General features: G+C 46.8%; 1 protein-coding gene across 2 annotated transcripts in view; it reads left to right on the top strand.

Annotated features, from left to right (window-relative positions):
* Positions 1-17248, top strand: part of PGM1 (phosphoglucomutase 1) — a 206461-nt gene that overhangs the window by 116912 nt on the left and 72301 nt on the right. For both annotated transcript variants that reach the window (XM_069232521.1, XM_069232520.1), the window contains exon 5: positions 11453-11643. In XM_069232521.1, the coding sequence (XP_069088622.1) occupies positions 11453-11643 (191 nt within the window). The remainder of the gene's footprint in view (positions 1-11452; positions 11644-17248) is intronic.

Genomic DNA, 17248 nt, shown 5'->3' with positions numbered 1-17248 from the left:
TCCAACAATCATGCTGGCATATCATGTTATACTAAACGACAAGCAGGGTGCATGACAGGGGCTTAAGAGGCAGTGGAAAGAGAGCAATGCGGATTGGTAGGGGGACTAACTGAGGGGAAAACACAATGGCCCTCATTACGACCCTGGCGGTCGGTGGTAAAGCGGCGGTAAGACCGCAAACAGGCGGGCGGAAAAATAAATGGAATTATGACCGCGGCGGTGTCATCCGCCTCTTCACCATTCCGACCGCCATGGTGGTGAAGACCACTGGGCTGGAGATTGCGGTCTCCAGCCCGGTGGTCGTCACTAGACCGCCGACGGTATCAGGACCCTGCATACCGCCATGGATCTCGGGTGGTTGGGAACCGCCATGAGATCCATGGCGGTAGGCACTATCAGTGCCAGGGAATTCCTTCCCTGGCACTGATAGGGGTCTCCCCCACCCCCGCTACCCCCCACGAATCCTCCCTCCTGCCACCCCCGAAGGTGGCACAATGCCCCTCCCCACCCGAACATGCACATATACACACCCCTACACGCACACACCCCTACACGCACACATACACCCCGACAACACATATCCGCACACATACACCCAGACATGCACACCGTCCGACCCACACACATTTCCTATACACACAACACCCCCGCAGGCATACACTCACTCACCCCCTCTACACTCCCACACGCACACCCTCATGCACACACACAACACCCCTGCCCCCCTACCCCCTTCCCTAACAGACGATCACCTTACCTTCTCCGTTGATCCTCAGGGAGGGGATGGTATCCATGGGGGCAGCTCTGCCACCCGAACACCGTCACCAGAACACCGCCACACCGAATCATGGGATGTGATTTAGTGGGCGGTGTTCTGTTGACGTGGCGGTGGAGGTTGAGCAACCTTCACTTTCCCGCCGTCCGCCAGTATGGCTGCTGGCGGCTTTCCGTATGAAAAAGGACGGCGGGCTACCGCCTCCACTGGCGGTCTTCAGCACGCGGTCTTGCGAAAAGACCGCTGAGGTCGTAATGACCCCCAATATTTTGTGAAATAACTTAATTTTTTAAGACTTTCAAACCAGAGAAAGGAAGAGGGTGAATGTGTGTTTCAGTCTCTGTGTATGTAAAGCTGTCTGGTGAAATCTGACAGACACTTCAAAATATCCGTGTAAAAGCACCTGTGGCCAGTTTACCAGAAAATGTATTTATTGGCGGGGTGTAACATCTCAAACACCCCTCCCCAACTACCACCTCAACTACGCCCCTGTGTGCTTCATTAGTATGTTCTAAGTAATTTGTTGGCCAATTAGAGTAATTGTGGATACCTGTGAGATGGGTAACCTACATTTTAGCCAATCATTTATTTTGTGTTGTGGTGGTTGATTTCCTCTGAAGGAGTATCATCAATTCAACAAGTGCATGGATATCTTGAAATCTCTTCAAGCAAATCAAAGACAGACCCTTCTCTTACGCAGTATTAGTTTGGATTGCTTTCACCAGGTTCCTAGCCTTTAGATGCTTTGGGAGTTAAAAGTGAAAAAGTATCATGTGTTTTGTGGGAACTTTTCAAGGTGTGAAGCGGGGATGTCTGGTCTTTCAAATGCCCTCCCCTGCAATGAGAATGCTGTCAGCGCTGTATGCAGTTTGTTGATGTTCACTGTGGTGGTGTTCTGTGAGGAAAGCATGGGCTTGTTCCGGTATTGTGCCCTGTCTCTACTGCTTTCTAGTCTATATCACTCACAGTCCATCTTTCTCTAATCCTGCCCTTGTCTTCTTCCTTGGGTTCCTCTGTAGTGCGTTCATGTATTAACACTTAGTCATGTATAGCTGCAATGATCTGTGAATATCCGTAGAATGTTTAGAGTTGAATACAAGGTTTCCTGCTCGGTTGAAGGGGCCAGGGCTTCTCTGTTTCTATTGTGTGTGTGTGATTGGCTCATTCATAAATGTCATTCACAAACATCTCCGCTTTCCATGAGATCATTACACTCTGCCCCTGTGCCCTCCCTGCCTCGGTGCTCCCCTGTCCTTTCCCCCTGTTCTGGATCCTCCCCATACTCTAGCTCTTTCGACTCTTTGGTCAGACCTTAGACTTTGTGCTCTGTTCCCATGCCAATACCTCTGTTCTATAAGTTAGATGGGCCTTTAGGATTTCCTCCTTCTGCTCCAAAAATCCCCACTGTGTGTTCCCAAATGTCGCCATGCACAAAGGTTCCTGCTGCACCTTTTCATGCTACAACCACTCACCCGGTGTTAGAACAAGTCGTGTGTGAGCAGTCCTGTGAACTGCAGTTTGGAATTCTTGTGGTTGGCAGCGGAGATGGGCGTGAACTACAATGAACCACAGACTGGGAATGGTTTTTAAGGGGTGGAAGATCTGCTAGTTCCATTTTAGGCCTGCTTTGCCATTGACACGATCTACGTGTAGCTAGGGACGTGGCGATGGGAATTTTTTCATAGAAGTGGGAGCTAGCTTAATGAAGGAGCGTTTTACAGGTACGGGGTGTCATTTACGCCAAGAACTGCGGGTAAAACAGGCTAATTTAAAACCCTGTATCCTCTTCATGAGATGTTAGGTTGGAGTGGGGGCAGTGATAATGTTTTACCCCACGGCTGACGTTCAAGCAAGACACTTCCGCCTTCTTAGATCACATACGAATGAAGTGGTCAAATGTCCAGGCCAAAACTAATCACAAAAAAATTACTGTCTCAAGGGATCCATCCAGAGTATACAGATTGTGATGAGAATTCCAAAGGTCATCCTCCTGTAAATCCATCTCCATGGCTTCTAACTCAATCAAAGAAAGCTTTATTTCGACAACATGTGACTTGAAAGCACAACGCACATAGAAAATGTGTACAAACAAAACAACATGAATAAAAAGTTCTAAACCTTTAAAACCATCCTTAAAACTATAGTCATTTTGTCTTCTGGATCCTATACTGTAAACCTGATCCAAAACAACGCTGGAAAGCAACCATAATAATTTACAATGGAAGCATGCAAGGCCCACAGTTGGTGAAGTAAAATATTTAAATTTTGTGCAAAAGCAGCAAATAAATTCATTCAAAATCGAATAGATTAAGTACTGAAGACACCTCAAAAGTGCTATAACAGCTTTGTATATCCCACTCGCATTAAAATCGTCAACATTAATATAAGCCACAAGTTCCCTATCTAAAGCCTATTGACAATTGGGGGGAAACTAAAATCTGCTCCCGGGAGCATCGATGTTCTCATACATTCCACTCCCATTGCTTAATAGCCTTGGTCCCAATGATCCACGTGTCCTAAGAATTTTGCGACAGAACAAGCATAGAGAGGACTAGGACCTGTTAGCAATATCCTCAGGGCAGATGTGCTACTCCCTGTCCCCAAGCGACAGGTTTGATGCACTTTCAGTGGGGGCTTACATATGCCCAGCAAATTAATAATACATGGGCCACAGATTCTTTAGCAGACTGACAGCCGGGGCATAAAGTAAATGCTACAGGTTTTGATACCCATTTATTTGTAAAGGGCCTCAAAGGGAGAGTGCCATATCTAAACTGAATGTACAATTTCCCATCTCTAGGTATCGAAATAAGATCTAAATAGGGTTCCAAGGCACTAACAGACTTGAAATCCAGAAAAGAGTTCACCATAAACCTTCTATCACAGTGGGTGTTTCATTTTGTGCAACTCATGACCAATAACATTTCTTCAATTGGGCCTTTGATGGAATAGATTCCAGGGAGTCGGCATTCCATACATCTTTCAGACACAAAGAAGTGAGCTGCTGCTTGATATTGCAGGATACTGTGAGAGGTGTCCTTCTGACTACCTCCCGGAAGACGTCAGCGCACATGGCTAGCTCTTGTGTGTTCAACAGCCTCCTCCAATAGAGCAGGGGATGAAGCCTGGCCTTAGCCTGAATGGATTTCCTGCCCGTATCCAATTTCAAGGGTAAAAGTGGGGTGCTAACTAGCAGTTGGACAAGGTTTCTCTGCCCCATATAGTACTGACCCTCTGGCCTTCATATTATATATCTGAATAGTGGCTGCTACTGGTTTACTAAGGGAAGCTCTATGCTCTTGCAGCAAGGCACCAACAGTTTTCCAGTGCTTAGTTACCATTTTATCAACATGGGGTTGCCATGACATATTTCCTGCCAACTTAATATCTAAAGAGTCAAGTGTGTGAACTCTCAAGGACATCTTCTGTTAACGCGATTCCGGGCAGGGCACTCTGGAGGTGACATAAGGCGGCTAGACACAGCTCCAGAGCCAGCTGGAACAGTGCTTGCATGGCCTGTCGGGACTGGAGATGCGTGTCTGTAATAGTTTTGAGCATTTGCTCAATCATGGTGAGATGTTTCAATATTGGAGAGAGTTTGGAGCAAAGGATTCTCTTGACTCTATTGGTTACCTCATTCATTAGATGGACCATCCAGCCTGGTTGGAGCACCGTACCTTTCCCAGATGGACCAGGAGACTGTGCGTCCACTTTAGGCTTTGGGTTGGATGAGATCCTTGACACAAGGGTGCTGGGGTTTGTTCCTCTGTGCCCTCCTATGTCTTTCAACATTTCGTTGACCCTCAGATACAGTCATCCAAGGACAGAACCTTGTAGGGGGGGGGGGGGGGGGGGGAAGGTGTTAGAACTTTGGTCAAAAGCCCTGGTTAGCACGCTGGCTGTAGCCTCAGAAATGTCGTTAGCAACAGATGGATCAAGGGGGCTAACTGGCCATTCAAGTTTCGGAGCCACCCCAGCATCCAGGGACAGCCTCCTCTCAGTTAATTCTATCTCATTTGAAACAACTATCACTCGTTGGAACATCCGATCTATTTAAGTTGGTTTGGAGGGAGGGATGGCTACCTGAGGCCTGCCTGCGCACTTGCATTTGCCCTTAAGCCCTACACTTGGCTCTGCACCACACGTTGAAAGCAAACCAGGTGACCGTTCATAAACAAGCTGCTGATACACTGTGGAGTGGCAAGAACCAAACTCAAATATGTAGACACACTCGATCTCGCTCAGATGATGTCATGGGGTGACCCAGCCCACCTTGGGAGGCCGTGGACAGGTACAGATGGGCCCGCCCTTGGCGAGGGCGCGAGCTGGTGCGCGCTTTAGGGCAGTGTTGCAGGTAGGCCACGCCCCCTTGCAGGCTGGCGCTGGTGATTATGGGACTGCAAGTCCTGTAGGGAGGACGCTTGTAGCGCTGAAAAGGGAACCTTGACACGTTCCGTGCCGCGGGAGTGCCGGTTCATGCTAAAGTGCAGTGTTGAATGTTGGCCCAACCACCTTACAGGCCAAGGGGGCGCCTCGTGGCGCTGGTGATTATGGAACTGGAAGTCCTGTGCAGAGGGCGATGGTAGAGCTGAAAAGAGTGCAGCCCCTCTCCTTCATGTCCTGCGCTGCGGGAGTGATAGTGCGCTTTAGCGAGGTGTTGCAGGTCGGACCCGGGCCCATGCAGGCCGAGGGAGCGCCCCCTGGCGCTGGTGATTATGGGACTGGAAGTCCTGTGTAGAGGGTGCTTGTAGCGCTGAAAAGAGAGCAGCCCGCCTATTTCAAACCTTGTCTCGCCCGCTTTCAACTCCATTACACTCCTACTATCTCTGACCTTCCAGACTACAGCATTGTGAAAGTGCCACTGGTGTTTATCCTCTCCTAAGAACTGCATCACCCTCGCTAAACTAACACTGCAGAGACGTGTGCACATACCCTGTAAGAAGTCGCATTTAGGGATGTTTGATCTGTGGTATGTTGGTCTTTGAGGAATGACATGTAAAATGATGCGGCCTAGTGTCTCGAGCTCCCGACTTCGGGACCTACGTTCGAATCCTGTGCAAAAAATGTGAAATGTTAATGTGTGAAATATAATTTCGACTTCATGTACACGCTCTTGATTGTTTCCCGACACCCACATATTGTGAAGCGCTTTTTTCTTTCTAAGTAGCTTTGCACTATATGAATACTAATACATACGATTTGGTGCCTACATTTAGAATTAATGTATTTAATGTTGGTCATCACATGTTTTAGTAGCTTATGAACTGTGCTTCACAAAATAATCTCTAGGGAAGAGCACAGAGACATTTGGTCCCATACAGTATGTCACGGGCTATGGCTCCCATCAGCACAGTTCACGATAGTGGGAGCTAGTGACATGTGCATAACGGGGCCCCTGTGGCCCCCGCGGTGCTAGAGGGGGGCAGTGTTCCTTCTTTTGCAGGCCCCCACCCTAAGCCATGCCATTGCATGGAATAAGAAGTAGTTAAACACTCCGCATAGCCATTCTGCTTTCCCAAGCAGCTCCCTGCAGGGTGCGGGGAGGCCGTTCAGGGGCCACCATTGAGCCCACGACCAATGAATACCTGTGCAGTCCGGGAGACGCCGGGGTCCCATCGTTTTGTGTAATGCCCCTGGCTGGTGAGAGTAAAGTAGTTCCATGTCACGAGTATGAGCCTCAAACACTTCAATTTGTGTAGCCAGTAGATCAAGCAGGTGACCTCCAGGCCCGTCCTTCTAATTGGAGAGAGATGCTTTAGGGACGACATGCTTCTTGGGGCCAGTTAGCAGTCACGGGGGAGTCTGGGAGTTAAAAGGCCAAGTCATTTTAGTTAATATCAAAAAGTGATTTTATTGGACCTACTCCGTTTTACTAAATACTTCAAGTTGCCATTGTTGATCCAAATCTATACCCTCATTGAATCTTTTAGCCTTTTTTTGTTTGAAAGCGCTATAACTGTGTAGTGACAGAATACCAAGTGTTAGCTCTTTAATGTTTAATTTGTTTCTTTTTTGGAAAATGTCTTAATCATATTTTGGCAAAGCTACATGTTTCAGGGTCAAGTGATATCTGCTTTGTTGTTGAGACTGTGCTGATAAGGTGCACAATTGAAGAGGATGAATGTGTTTCATTCAGCTCTCTATAGGTTGTTCTTATTATGGGTTAGGTGCCAACCCCAGCTCCAAGGTCTTTCAAATGAGGAGCCTGGCCTTCTGTTCCACAATACAAACTGCCATACTGTTATTTAATAACCCTGTGAACTACCTTCGTGGTTTCCCAAAGCAATACCTCAAGGAAACGTCTATCCCTGACTTTTTGCCACGCCTTGTTGTTGTAGCTCTGTGGCAGTCCTGTGCCAAGCAAGTGTTTAACAAACATAGGCTTGCTGCTAAGGCCACCCTTGCAGTTCATGCTTTTTTGCGACACAGATTGTTAAATGTTTGGGTAGTGAAGTCCAGGTGTAAATTGTTCACTGTAGAAGCTGGAGACCAGTGTTCTTCTAGATTCTCTTTTTGCCACAATTGCTTGATAGTTGGTACATGCCTGTCCCTTAGGTCCCTTTTCTAGTAAAACTGGGGTTGCTGAATGAAAAGCGGACATTAAAGTCTTACATTTCTATTTGTTAAATTTAATCATTGAAATGTCCATAGGTTAAAAAAAGGTAAAAAGTAAATACTCGATCTAGGTACCAAAGAATAGCCTAATCTGGTCATTTACCAAAGGCTAATGCCTCAGTTTAGAGGAAATAAAAAAAAATAGCAGAGATGCCCAGTGGCTCAAGGGAAATTGCAAAACTCTTGAGCGTGAAATCTGTGGCACAGTCTTTTGCTGATCTATTTTGGTTGCCACATCGCAGAGCAGATTTTGACAATAACAACAAACGGCAAGCCTCTAACTTGAGCAGATAGGCTTTTCTTCACATTTTCCATAGGCAATATATTGCAGAGGTTCTTTGCCACTATGTGATGTTGACTCCTAGAAATATTTCTGATTTTGGATTCAGCTGGTGCTCTAGTCACCCCGAGTGAATCTCTCTAGAGCTGATACATAGATACCTTCCCAATGAGCCTGCATCCACAATAGTCACAAAGCCTTGGTTTCTTCTGTAGTGTACTTGAAGTCGCTATTGCAGTTCTAGTGATGCAGCACTTGGTGATAGTCATTTGTTCATTTGCTTCTAGGCTCTAATGTGCTCCTACTACAGACTTCATGCAGAATGGCTCCGTGTGCACTCCCTTCAAGGGAGCCCACTGGACAGCTGAGCTGTCGCTTCTCTAGGGTAAGCCAATGGCGTTGAGCCAATTGATCTTTGCCCTTCGGATGTTGAAGAGCAAGGTAATGTCACATCTATTTGTGGTGCTAGGAAGTCAAAAAATAGATTAGAATTCTAGATAGTGGATCAAGGCTTTTGGAGCATGTCCCTTGAGAAAAGCTAGTAGCCTAATTTTGGAAAGTGACTCCAATTGAGAGACTTCCAAAAACAGTCGCAGGAAAGTCGGTATACTGTACTTAGTAGTGATACTGAGACGGTTTAGCCACCCGTTGATCATGACAGCTCCTTCTCCCCTTCCATAAAAGTAGTATAATTCCACACATTTGTGAACTCTACAGTTTCTTGATCATGTAGACCAGCTAACGTGTGGCTCCATGAACATAGTTTCTTGTTGTAACTTTGACTAATCGTCTAATTAAGGGGCCGCAAGTGGATTCTTATCCTTCTGTCAGGCGCCTACGTTTTGCAATTGTAAATGAAACCAGAAAATAAAAGTCTGCCAAAGACAAAAGTGCAAGTTCTCGAGGAGGAATCCACTCTGGCTGTTTCTCTTCCCGAGCTACTTTGTCTTGTTAGGTCCTGTGTGCCGCAGTCAGGTTAGTTTAGCTTGTCTAATGTTTTATGGATTCCAGAGGAGCGCGCGCCTTACCTGCCAGAAAAGTGTCAGCTGGTGTAACACTAGCTCCCGACAGCTGCCGTTGTAAAGTGGATGTCATGGTTTCGACCACCGCTAAACTGAAAAAGAATGCAGCTCGTACGCGCGCCCAGTCGAGTCGGAGAGGGATGCATTGTTTCATTTGTATTGTTTCCTCCTGAAGTGCAGTGGTAGGCTTTCTGATCTGAAAGCTGGGAGTGCGTTTTTCTTGAGGTTTTGTTTTTAGAGTAGGTATCAGTTTTGTAATCTCGATAGGGTGGGGGGGTGCCTGGAAGTTCACAGCTGACCCAACAATGATATAAATACTGTCTTTTTTAAGGCCTCCGAACTCATTGCTAAATCAAAAAGCGTGTCACCTTTTTGTAGTTGGTTTGCTATTTTAAGATTTGTTTTGAGCTGTCCACACGGCATCAGTCAACATAGCTAATTGACCTGACCGCTGTATGTATCTCCTTGTACATACAGAACAGTATCAGTTGTTACATTGTAGGTAGTTACCGCGCAGTAGATTACATTGCAATACTTCCTTTGCAATTACCTATACATTATGAATGAACACCCTTTACTTTACATTGCATGTGCCTTTTCATGAATCGTATTTATACCATGTATCGGTCTGTGGGGTGTGTACATATAGTCACTGAAAAACCCAAAGGTTAAAGGGACGTTATCGTTAAGCTCACATTTAAATGTACAGAAACGTAGAAATTCACCTATTATAGTTCGTTATCTCAAGTAACTGTAACTCCTGTCCTAAGGTAATTATAACCCGCACCCACGCCATGCACAGTTTTTTCGTAAAACTTTTCACTGCAAATATTACATTGATAACATCACTGATAATAACAAAGATGTCATGAGTGCTGAAAGATGTAATGGTGCATGGCCTGGGGCCCGGCCATCTGACCTGGGTGCCCTACAGGGAACCCAGTCTGAATGTTGGGGACTGTCTGGGGAGCCTGAAGGCCCCCATGGTCCCAGCTGGCTCCCTGCCTCCCCGTGGGAGCCAGCATTGCTGTCACAGAAAGGGAGCTGCTTAGCTCTACAATAAACAATGCCCCAGTGAGTTGGTGGTCCCCGGGGTTGCGGGGGATCTTGGCCACCTGCCCCGTAATCATTTATAGCCCCAGGGAAGTGGCGGTCCCTGGACCTGCAGTGTGGGAGGCTGGTGCATCCCTGGCTTTGTGCTGCTGGGAGCCGATGCATTTCCTGTATCTGCGACATTGACACAGACGTTTCGCCACCTATTCACCTCCCATCTTGTAACTCTGAAATAAGGTACTTTTTTTAGCAGGCCAAGGCTGGTTCTTGTATCTTACCTGCACTTCATCGTGGTCAGCCTGTTTTTTCAGATTTGACCCAGTCTGGCCTGACCAAATAGCTCCGCTGGGAGCTTTATGTTTTCAAGCACTAAGATTATTCTTTAAAAATCCATATCTCAACTCAACTTCTACTTCTTAGATTTTTGTCGTTTTAGTCTTGCTTTTTAAATAAACTCTATTCTTCTAACAAGGTGTGGTATCTTTGTGTGGTGTTTTCACTGTTTTACTGTTTGAGGTTTTGAACAAATACCTTTACACATTGCCTCTTAAGTTAAGCCTGACTGCTCTGTGCCAAGATACCAGAGGGTGAGCACAGGCTAATTTAGGGTGTGTATCTGACTTACCCGGACTATGATGGTGGTTCCTGCTTGTACAGGGCAGGGTGCATACCTCTGCCAACCAGAAACCCACTTTCTAACAGGTGTATACTAGATACTGCTGACACTCCTGTAAGGAGTTCAAACCCTGCTGTCATTTTGCACAGACATGCATGTCTGAGGATTTCATGATTCAAACCAGAGGTACTACTGTACCTACTTAACCTTCCATTTGATGGCTAGAATCTATATCACCCACAGGTCGATGAAATGCTAGAAAAAACATAAAAGATACTGAGACGGCAAAGGCCATGGAGGTGTTGTAGACCACAAATCCATGTCAATCCCTTTGTAAGCAGCAAGAAAGGGGTAGTGCCAAAGCATCCACCTCCGAGCAGGGACAGAATTCCCAAAGACCGTAAGCCTATCACCAGCAAGGTGGCAGAAAGTGAAGATCCTATACAGCCTTACATTAGTGTTACAGTGGACAGCTACAATTTTTCACTCTTTTTCGTTTGGGGGTGACCTCTCCCTGAGCTTCTTCACTCCCTTTATAGTGATACTTTTTCAATTCTGGGCCAGCACTGTCTCCAATGGCATTTTGTCTGTGTGTTTATTTTTTATTATTTAAAAAAAAAATCTAATTTCCCAGTTTCCTTTTTGTCACCTAGCACATCATGGGAATTAGTTCGCATATTTGGTTCTACCACACTTAAGAAAAGCTGTAGCTTCATGTGTGTTTTATTTTGACTCAGTGAGTCGAGCCTCAAACACCCTTGCATGTGCTGAAGCTGGCACTCTCAAGCTGCTTGGTGTGCAGTGGCGGACCCCATGTGAGCCAGATGTGTTTGTTTGTGCCTCAACTAATAAAAGCAATGGGCATTGCCTTAAGGCTATATAAGACCAGAAGGGTGGATGAACTTTTGCAAGAATCATTTGCTTGTGTGTGCGCATGTTTGAACTATTGGTATTGGTGAAGCTGCAGATGAGTCCCTTACTGGTGAAAAAATTCCCCTCGATCTGTGAACTGCTATTAAGATAAAAACAAATGCTGTACAAGTGCATCATGTTTGACATTCTGTTCTATGTGCCTATACTGAACAAATTAGTGATGGGGCCGTATGTGAAGAAGATTCTGTGTGAGGAGCTAGGGGCACCAGCAAACTCCGCTGTGAACTGCACGCCCTTGGAGGACTTCGGTGGTCACCACCCGGACCCCAACCTAACCTATGCTGCCGACCTGGTCGAGACGATGAACACGGGGGAGCATGACTTTGGAGCTGCCTTTGACGGGGATGGGGTAAGACAAAAGCATGCATTTCACATCTCCTCGTGCAAGTAGGATAGCAATGCACTTTTCACCTCTCTGTATAATACAGCTGAATGTCTGACACGCCTTCCTGTTCAGGAAGTGCAGCAGTGAGCGTTTTACATCTTCCTGTGTCAAACATCAGTGCTTTCACATCTCCCTGTGTAAGACAACAGTACATTTTTTTTATCTCACTGTGCGAGGCCGTTCTATTCTTTTTTCATCTCCATGTGTAAGCCAACAGTAGCTTCTACCTCTCCCCGTGTAAAATAATGATGCATCTTTCACATCTCCTTGTGCAAATAAGATAGTAGTACTCCTTTCACATATCACTGTGCAAGTTAGGTACCAGTATAGCTTTCACGTCTCCCTCTGTGGGACTGCAGCACTCTTTATCACATCTCCTACGCAAGTAAGACAACAGCACTCATGTTCATGTCTCCTTTGTAAGCAAGGCAGCAGTACCTTTCACATCTCTTGTGTAAGACCGCAGCACGCCTCTCACATCTCTTGTGTAAGACCGCAGCACGCCTCTCACATCTCTTGTGTAAGACTGCAGCACGCCTCTCACATCTCTTGTGTAAGACTGCAGCACGCCTCTCACATCTCTTGTGTAAGACCGCAGCACGCCTCTCGCATCTCCTGCACAAGCAAGGCAGAAGTATGCCTTTCACATCTCTTGTGTAAGACCGCAGCATGCCTCTCACATCTCTTGTTGAAGACTGCAGCACGCCTCTCACATCTCTTGTGTAAGACCGCAGCACGCCTCTCACATCTCTTGTTGAAGACCGCAGAATGCCTCTCACATCTCTTGTGTAAGACCGCAGCACGCCTCTCACATCTCTTGTGTAAGATTGCAGCACGCCTCTCACATCTCTTGTGTAAGACCGCAGCACGCCTCTCGCATCTCCTGCACAAGCAAGGCAGAAGTATGCCTTTCACATCTCTTGTGTAAGACCGCAGCATGCCTCTCACATCTCTTGTTGAAGACTGCAGCATGCCTCTCACATCTCTTGTTGAAGACTGCAGCACGCCTCTCACATCTCTTGTGTAAGACCGCAGCATGCCTCTCACATCTCTTGTTGAAGACTGCAGCATGCCTCTCACATCTCTTGTGTAAGACCGCAGCACGCCTCTCACATCTCTTGTGGAAGATTGCAGCACGCCTCTCACATCGTCTTTGTGAGCAAGGCAGCACCATGCCTTTTAAATCTCCCTGTGTAGGACAGCAGTATGCTTTTCACATCTCTTGTCAACCAAGGCATCAGTACCTTTCAGATCTCTTGTGCAAGCAAGGCAGCAGTAAGCCTTTCACACCTCTTGTGTAAAACAGCAGCAGTACTCTTCACATTTTCTGTGCAAGCAGCAGCATGCCTTTCACATCTCTTGGGTAAAACAGCAGAAGTACTTTTCACATCTCTTGGGTAGGACCGCAGCATGCCTTTCTTAACTCCCTGCCAAAGACAGGAGTTCTCCTTTCCAGGTCTCTTTTATCATTCTCACCACTTGACTCATTCCATTATTGTCCTTGCTGGAGTTTGCCACAGTTGAAGCCAGGAGTGAGTTTAGGAAGGTGGTCTTTGCTTAGCCATGCACCAGGACAACCTGGCAAGGAAGCTGATGCGTGAAGGTTCAGTCTACAAACCTAGCTGCTTGTCTAACCATTTTGGGAACGTTGCGCTACACAGTTGTAAAACATGTACCATATTGCTCATGCAATTAAGCCCCAGTCACGTGCATTATTTATAAATGAAGTATATAATAGTTACTTATGCGAGCACCAGGAAGCTTTTTGGTCCTCGACCGGGATAGGAAATCGATATACTAATACTATGCAACAGATGACTAAAGTCCACACTAGTGTCCTACCCATCTCTTTGGATCCTTTATGGCAGTTTTACATTCTGTGGTCAGGCTGGGCTCGGGCTGATCATTTTACTCCTTTCGTACCTCATCTCCTTTGGCCGCCATTGCCTGCCTGCAGGTAAGCATGAACTGGCCCTCCTTGGCTCCAAGGCCTTTGGGCTGTCTGAAAGCCTGGCAATTTCTGTGACTCTGCTTAGCCTGCCTTTATATCTGTTTTTTCTTTGCTGCAAATGATTTGTGTGATATAATTGTCACCATCATAGATGTTGACTTCTTTCTCTGTTGTCAATGGATTGTAATTAAAAATATTTTTTAGACCTTGTATAGTGCTCAGTGCTAAGCACTATCTTTGTGTGGTTCATACAAAACTGGAATGCAATTAAAAATGCAATCCGATAGAGACTTCTAGCTGCAGATTCCTAACCTTTGATTTTCCCAGGCATCAGACTGGATCAATAAACTTTTGCTGAGCAATACACCTTGTGCGCGTCGTCGGGTGGGTCCATTCGGCTCCTCGTCGCATAGTTGGCATCAGAAGTGACATCACAGTAACCTGTATAGGTGCCACCCAGGCATCAGTTCTTTTCTTTCTGCACCAGTTAGAGCAAATCCGGAGAAAGCTATCCCACTGTCGCTTTTTGAGACGTCCTTTTTTGTGTTGAAGATTAAATCGAGAAAGGCTGGGTTCAAACAATGTGGTGCCTGTCACCGTACCATGTCAGTTACAAACCCCCATCTTGTTTGCCTCTGGTGCCTCAAGCACAGCCACGACTCCAAGTTGTGCTTGGGCTGCCATGCCATGGTGGCAAAGGCTTTGAGGGAGCAGTCCCTAAAGTTGCTTGCAGCCGGGTAGTCTGCAACACTGGCACGTGAGACTCCAAGGAGGTCTTGGTGGAGAAGGAGGTTGCAGGACCGCACCAGAAGCCCCACATCCTCTTTGGCCCATTCGAGGTCCTCTTGACACTCTGTATAGGCACAAGAAGAAGAAGAAGCAGAAGAAAAAGTCAAAGAGGAGTTCGACTTCACCTCTGCTGACGAGAAAACTGGGTAACATTGGCTTTCCTGGCACGGTTCTGTGGAGCCGTTGCCCAGTTTGACTGTGTGCCTCTCTTCGTGTCCAAGAGCTGGATCAACACCTGCTCAGATAAGAGCTTTATGAGGGAAGACTATGTGTATTTGAGCAGGTCGAACCCTCTGGCACGCGCCTTTGGGCCCCACAGAGTCGGAGGAAGCCCCAACCGGTTTCCATGCAGGCGGCTTCGGCCTCAGCTTTGGTGGGGTCTCATGGATCAGATTCTGGATCCATACCAGTGCTAGTCATACCCAGGTGACCTTCTTTGGCGTCGGCACTGACGCCGATGCTGCCGGTGCCCACAGACTGCACCAGCCCCATTCTGATTTCCGATGAGCCAGAAAAGCATTGCATGATGGTGTTTCCTCCTCCAACAGGTGCCAGATCATTGCCTGAGCTTTATTTTACGCAGCCGGGCATGGGAGACGAATTGGAAGGGGTCACTGGACCCTTTAGAACACCATTTGGAGAGTACTTTGGACTGGTATGAGGAGCTAGGAGAGCCCAGGGGTCTGGACACCTCTCCAGATACTGGCTTGCTTTCTCCCCATACTGTGGCTATGGAGGAGGGGGCATCCTATGCAATAGTAGTGCGTAGGGCAGCAGAGGTCCTTGACCTCAAACTGCCCTCAGTGGCTGTCAAGACGAATATCTTGACGGAAGTGCTTCAGGCTGGGGCTTCTTGATCTGAACCTCTTCTGCCCTTTAAGCACTAACAGATGTCCTGCTGAGAACTTTGTCCAGTCTCCAGCGTTATCCAAACTCCACATAAACATTTTGGAGCTCAGGGCGATCAGACTAGATTTGAAGGCATTGCTTTCCTCTTTTAAGGGGAGGTTAGTGCAGGTGTTCGCAGACACCACCACTGCCATGTGGTACTGCAACAAGCAGGGCAGTGTGGGGTTGTGGATCCTTTGTCAAGAGGCCCGCATCTCCGGACATGGCTGGGACAGCAGGGCATAACCCTGGTAGTTCAACACCTGGCAGGTTCTCTGAACGCCAGGGTAAACAAATTCAGTTTTCGATGCCTAGCGGATCACGAGTGGCGTTTCCATTCAGATGTGGTTCAAGGTCTCTTTCAGGAGTGGGGAGAGCCTTGGTTAGAGTGCCAGCAGTATTGTGCATTGGCGTTTCCAAGAGGGCAATTGATCGGCGATGCTTTTCATTGCGAGTGGAATTCAGGCCTCCTGTATGCCTTTCCGCCCATACCCCTCCTGTCCAGAGTTCCCGAGAAGATTAAGAATGACCGGGCCCAAGTAATCCTTGTGTCTCCGGACTGGGCATGGCGAGTCTGGTATCCCGAGCTTCTGAAAATAAGCATCGATCCTCTGATCAGGCTCCCCTTTTGGAAGGATCTTCTGTCTCGGCAGCAGGGGCAGGTTCGCCACCCGAACCTGTCAACTCTGCACCTTCATGTGTGGAGATTGAGTGGCGGCCGTTGACCGCTTTCGACCATCCTCGCAAAGTCTGTAAAGTTATGTTGGCAGTCAGGTGTTTCACCACAAAAATGGTATACACCTGCCATTGGCAAAGATGTGTAAGATATTGTACAGAGAAGTCTATAGATGCTCTCTCTGCTTCTGTATCTGATATTCTTCTTTTCATTCTTTCTCTTTCTCAACCGGGATCTCCGCTCTGGGCACTCTGAAGGGCTATGTCTCGCTATGTCTCCCTTTCTGCGGCTGTCTGATCAACCCTCTGAGTTCAAGTCCCCTATTTTAAATAGGTTTCTTAACCCCTTCGCTGCCAGGCCTTTTCCCCCTCCTGTGCCAGGCCTTTTTTTGCCTATTTGGGGCAGTTCGCGCTTAGGCCCTCATAACTTTTTGTCCACATAAGCTAACCAAGCCAAATTTGCGTCCTTTTTTTCCAACATCCTAGGGATTCTAGAGGTACCCAGACTTTGTGGGTTCCCTTGAAGGAGGCCAAGAAATTGGCCAAAATACAGTGAAAATTTCGTTTTTTTTCAAAAAAATTGGAAAAAGTGGCTGAAGAAGAAGGCTTGTGGATTTCCCCCTGAAAATGGCATCAACAAAGGGTTTGCAGTGCTAAACTCAGCAGCTTCCTAGCTTTCAGGAACAGGTAGACTTGAATCAGAAAACCCAAATTTTCAACACAATTTTGGCATTTTACTGGGGCATACCCCATTTTTGCAATTTTGTGCTTTCAGCCTCCTTCCAGTCAGTGACAGGAATGGGCATGAAACCAATGCTGGATCCCAGAAACCTAACCATTTCTAAAAAGTAGACAAAATTCTGAATTCAGCAAGGGGTCATTTGTGTAGATCCTACAAGGGTTTCCTACAGAAAATAACAGCTGAAAAAGAAAAATATTGAAATTGAGGTGAAAAAACCATCAATTTTTCTCTACGTTTTACTCTGTAACTTTTCCCTGCAATGTCAGATTATGGAAAGCAATATACTGTTACGTCTGCTGGACTCCTCTGGTTGCGGGGATATATAGGGCTTGTAGGTTCATCAAGAACCCGAGGAACCCAGAGCCAATAAATGAGCTGCACCCTGCAGTGCGTTTTCATTCTATACCGGGTATACAGCAATTCATTTGCTGAAATATAAAGAGTAAAAAATTGCTATCAAGAAAACATTTGCATTTCCAAAAAGGGCAGAAGATAAGGTGCTGAGGAGCAGTGGTTATTTGCAC

The sequence above is a fragment of the Pleurodeles waltl genome, chromosome 4_2 (assembly GCF_031143425.1).
Source record: "Pleurodeles waltl isolate 20211129_DDA chromosome 4_2, aPleWal1.hap1.20221129, whole genome shotgun sequence".
NCBI classification, from domain to species: Eukaryota; Metazoa; Chordata; class Amphibia; order Caudata; family Salamandridae; genus Pleurodeles; species Pleurodeles waltl.
Note: the sequence above shows the minus strand (reverse complement) of the source record. Positions and strands in the feature narration are given on the sequence as shown.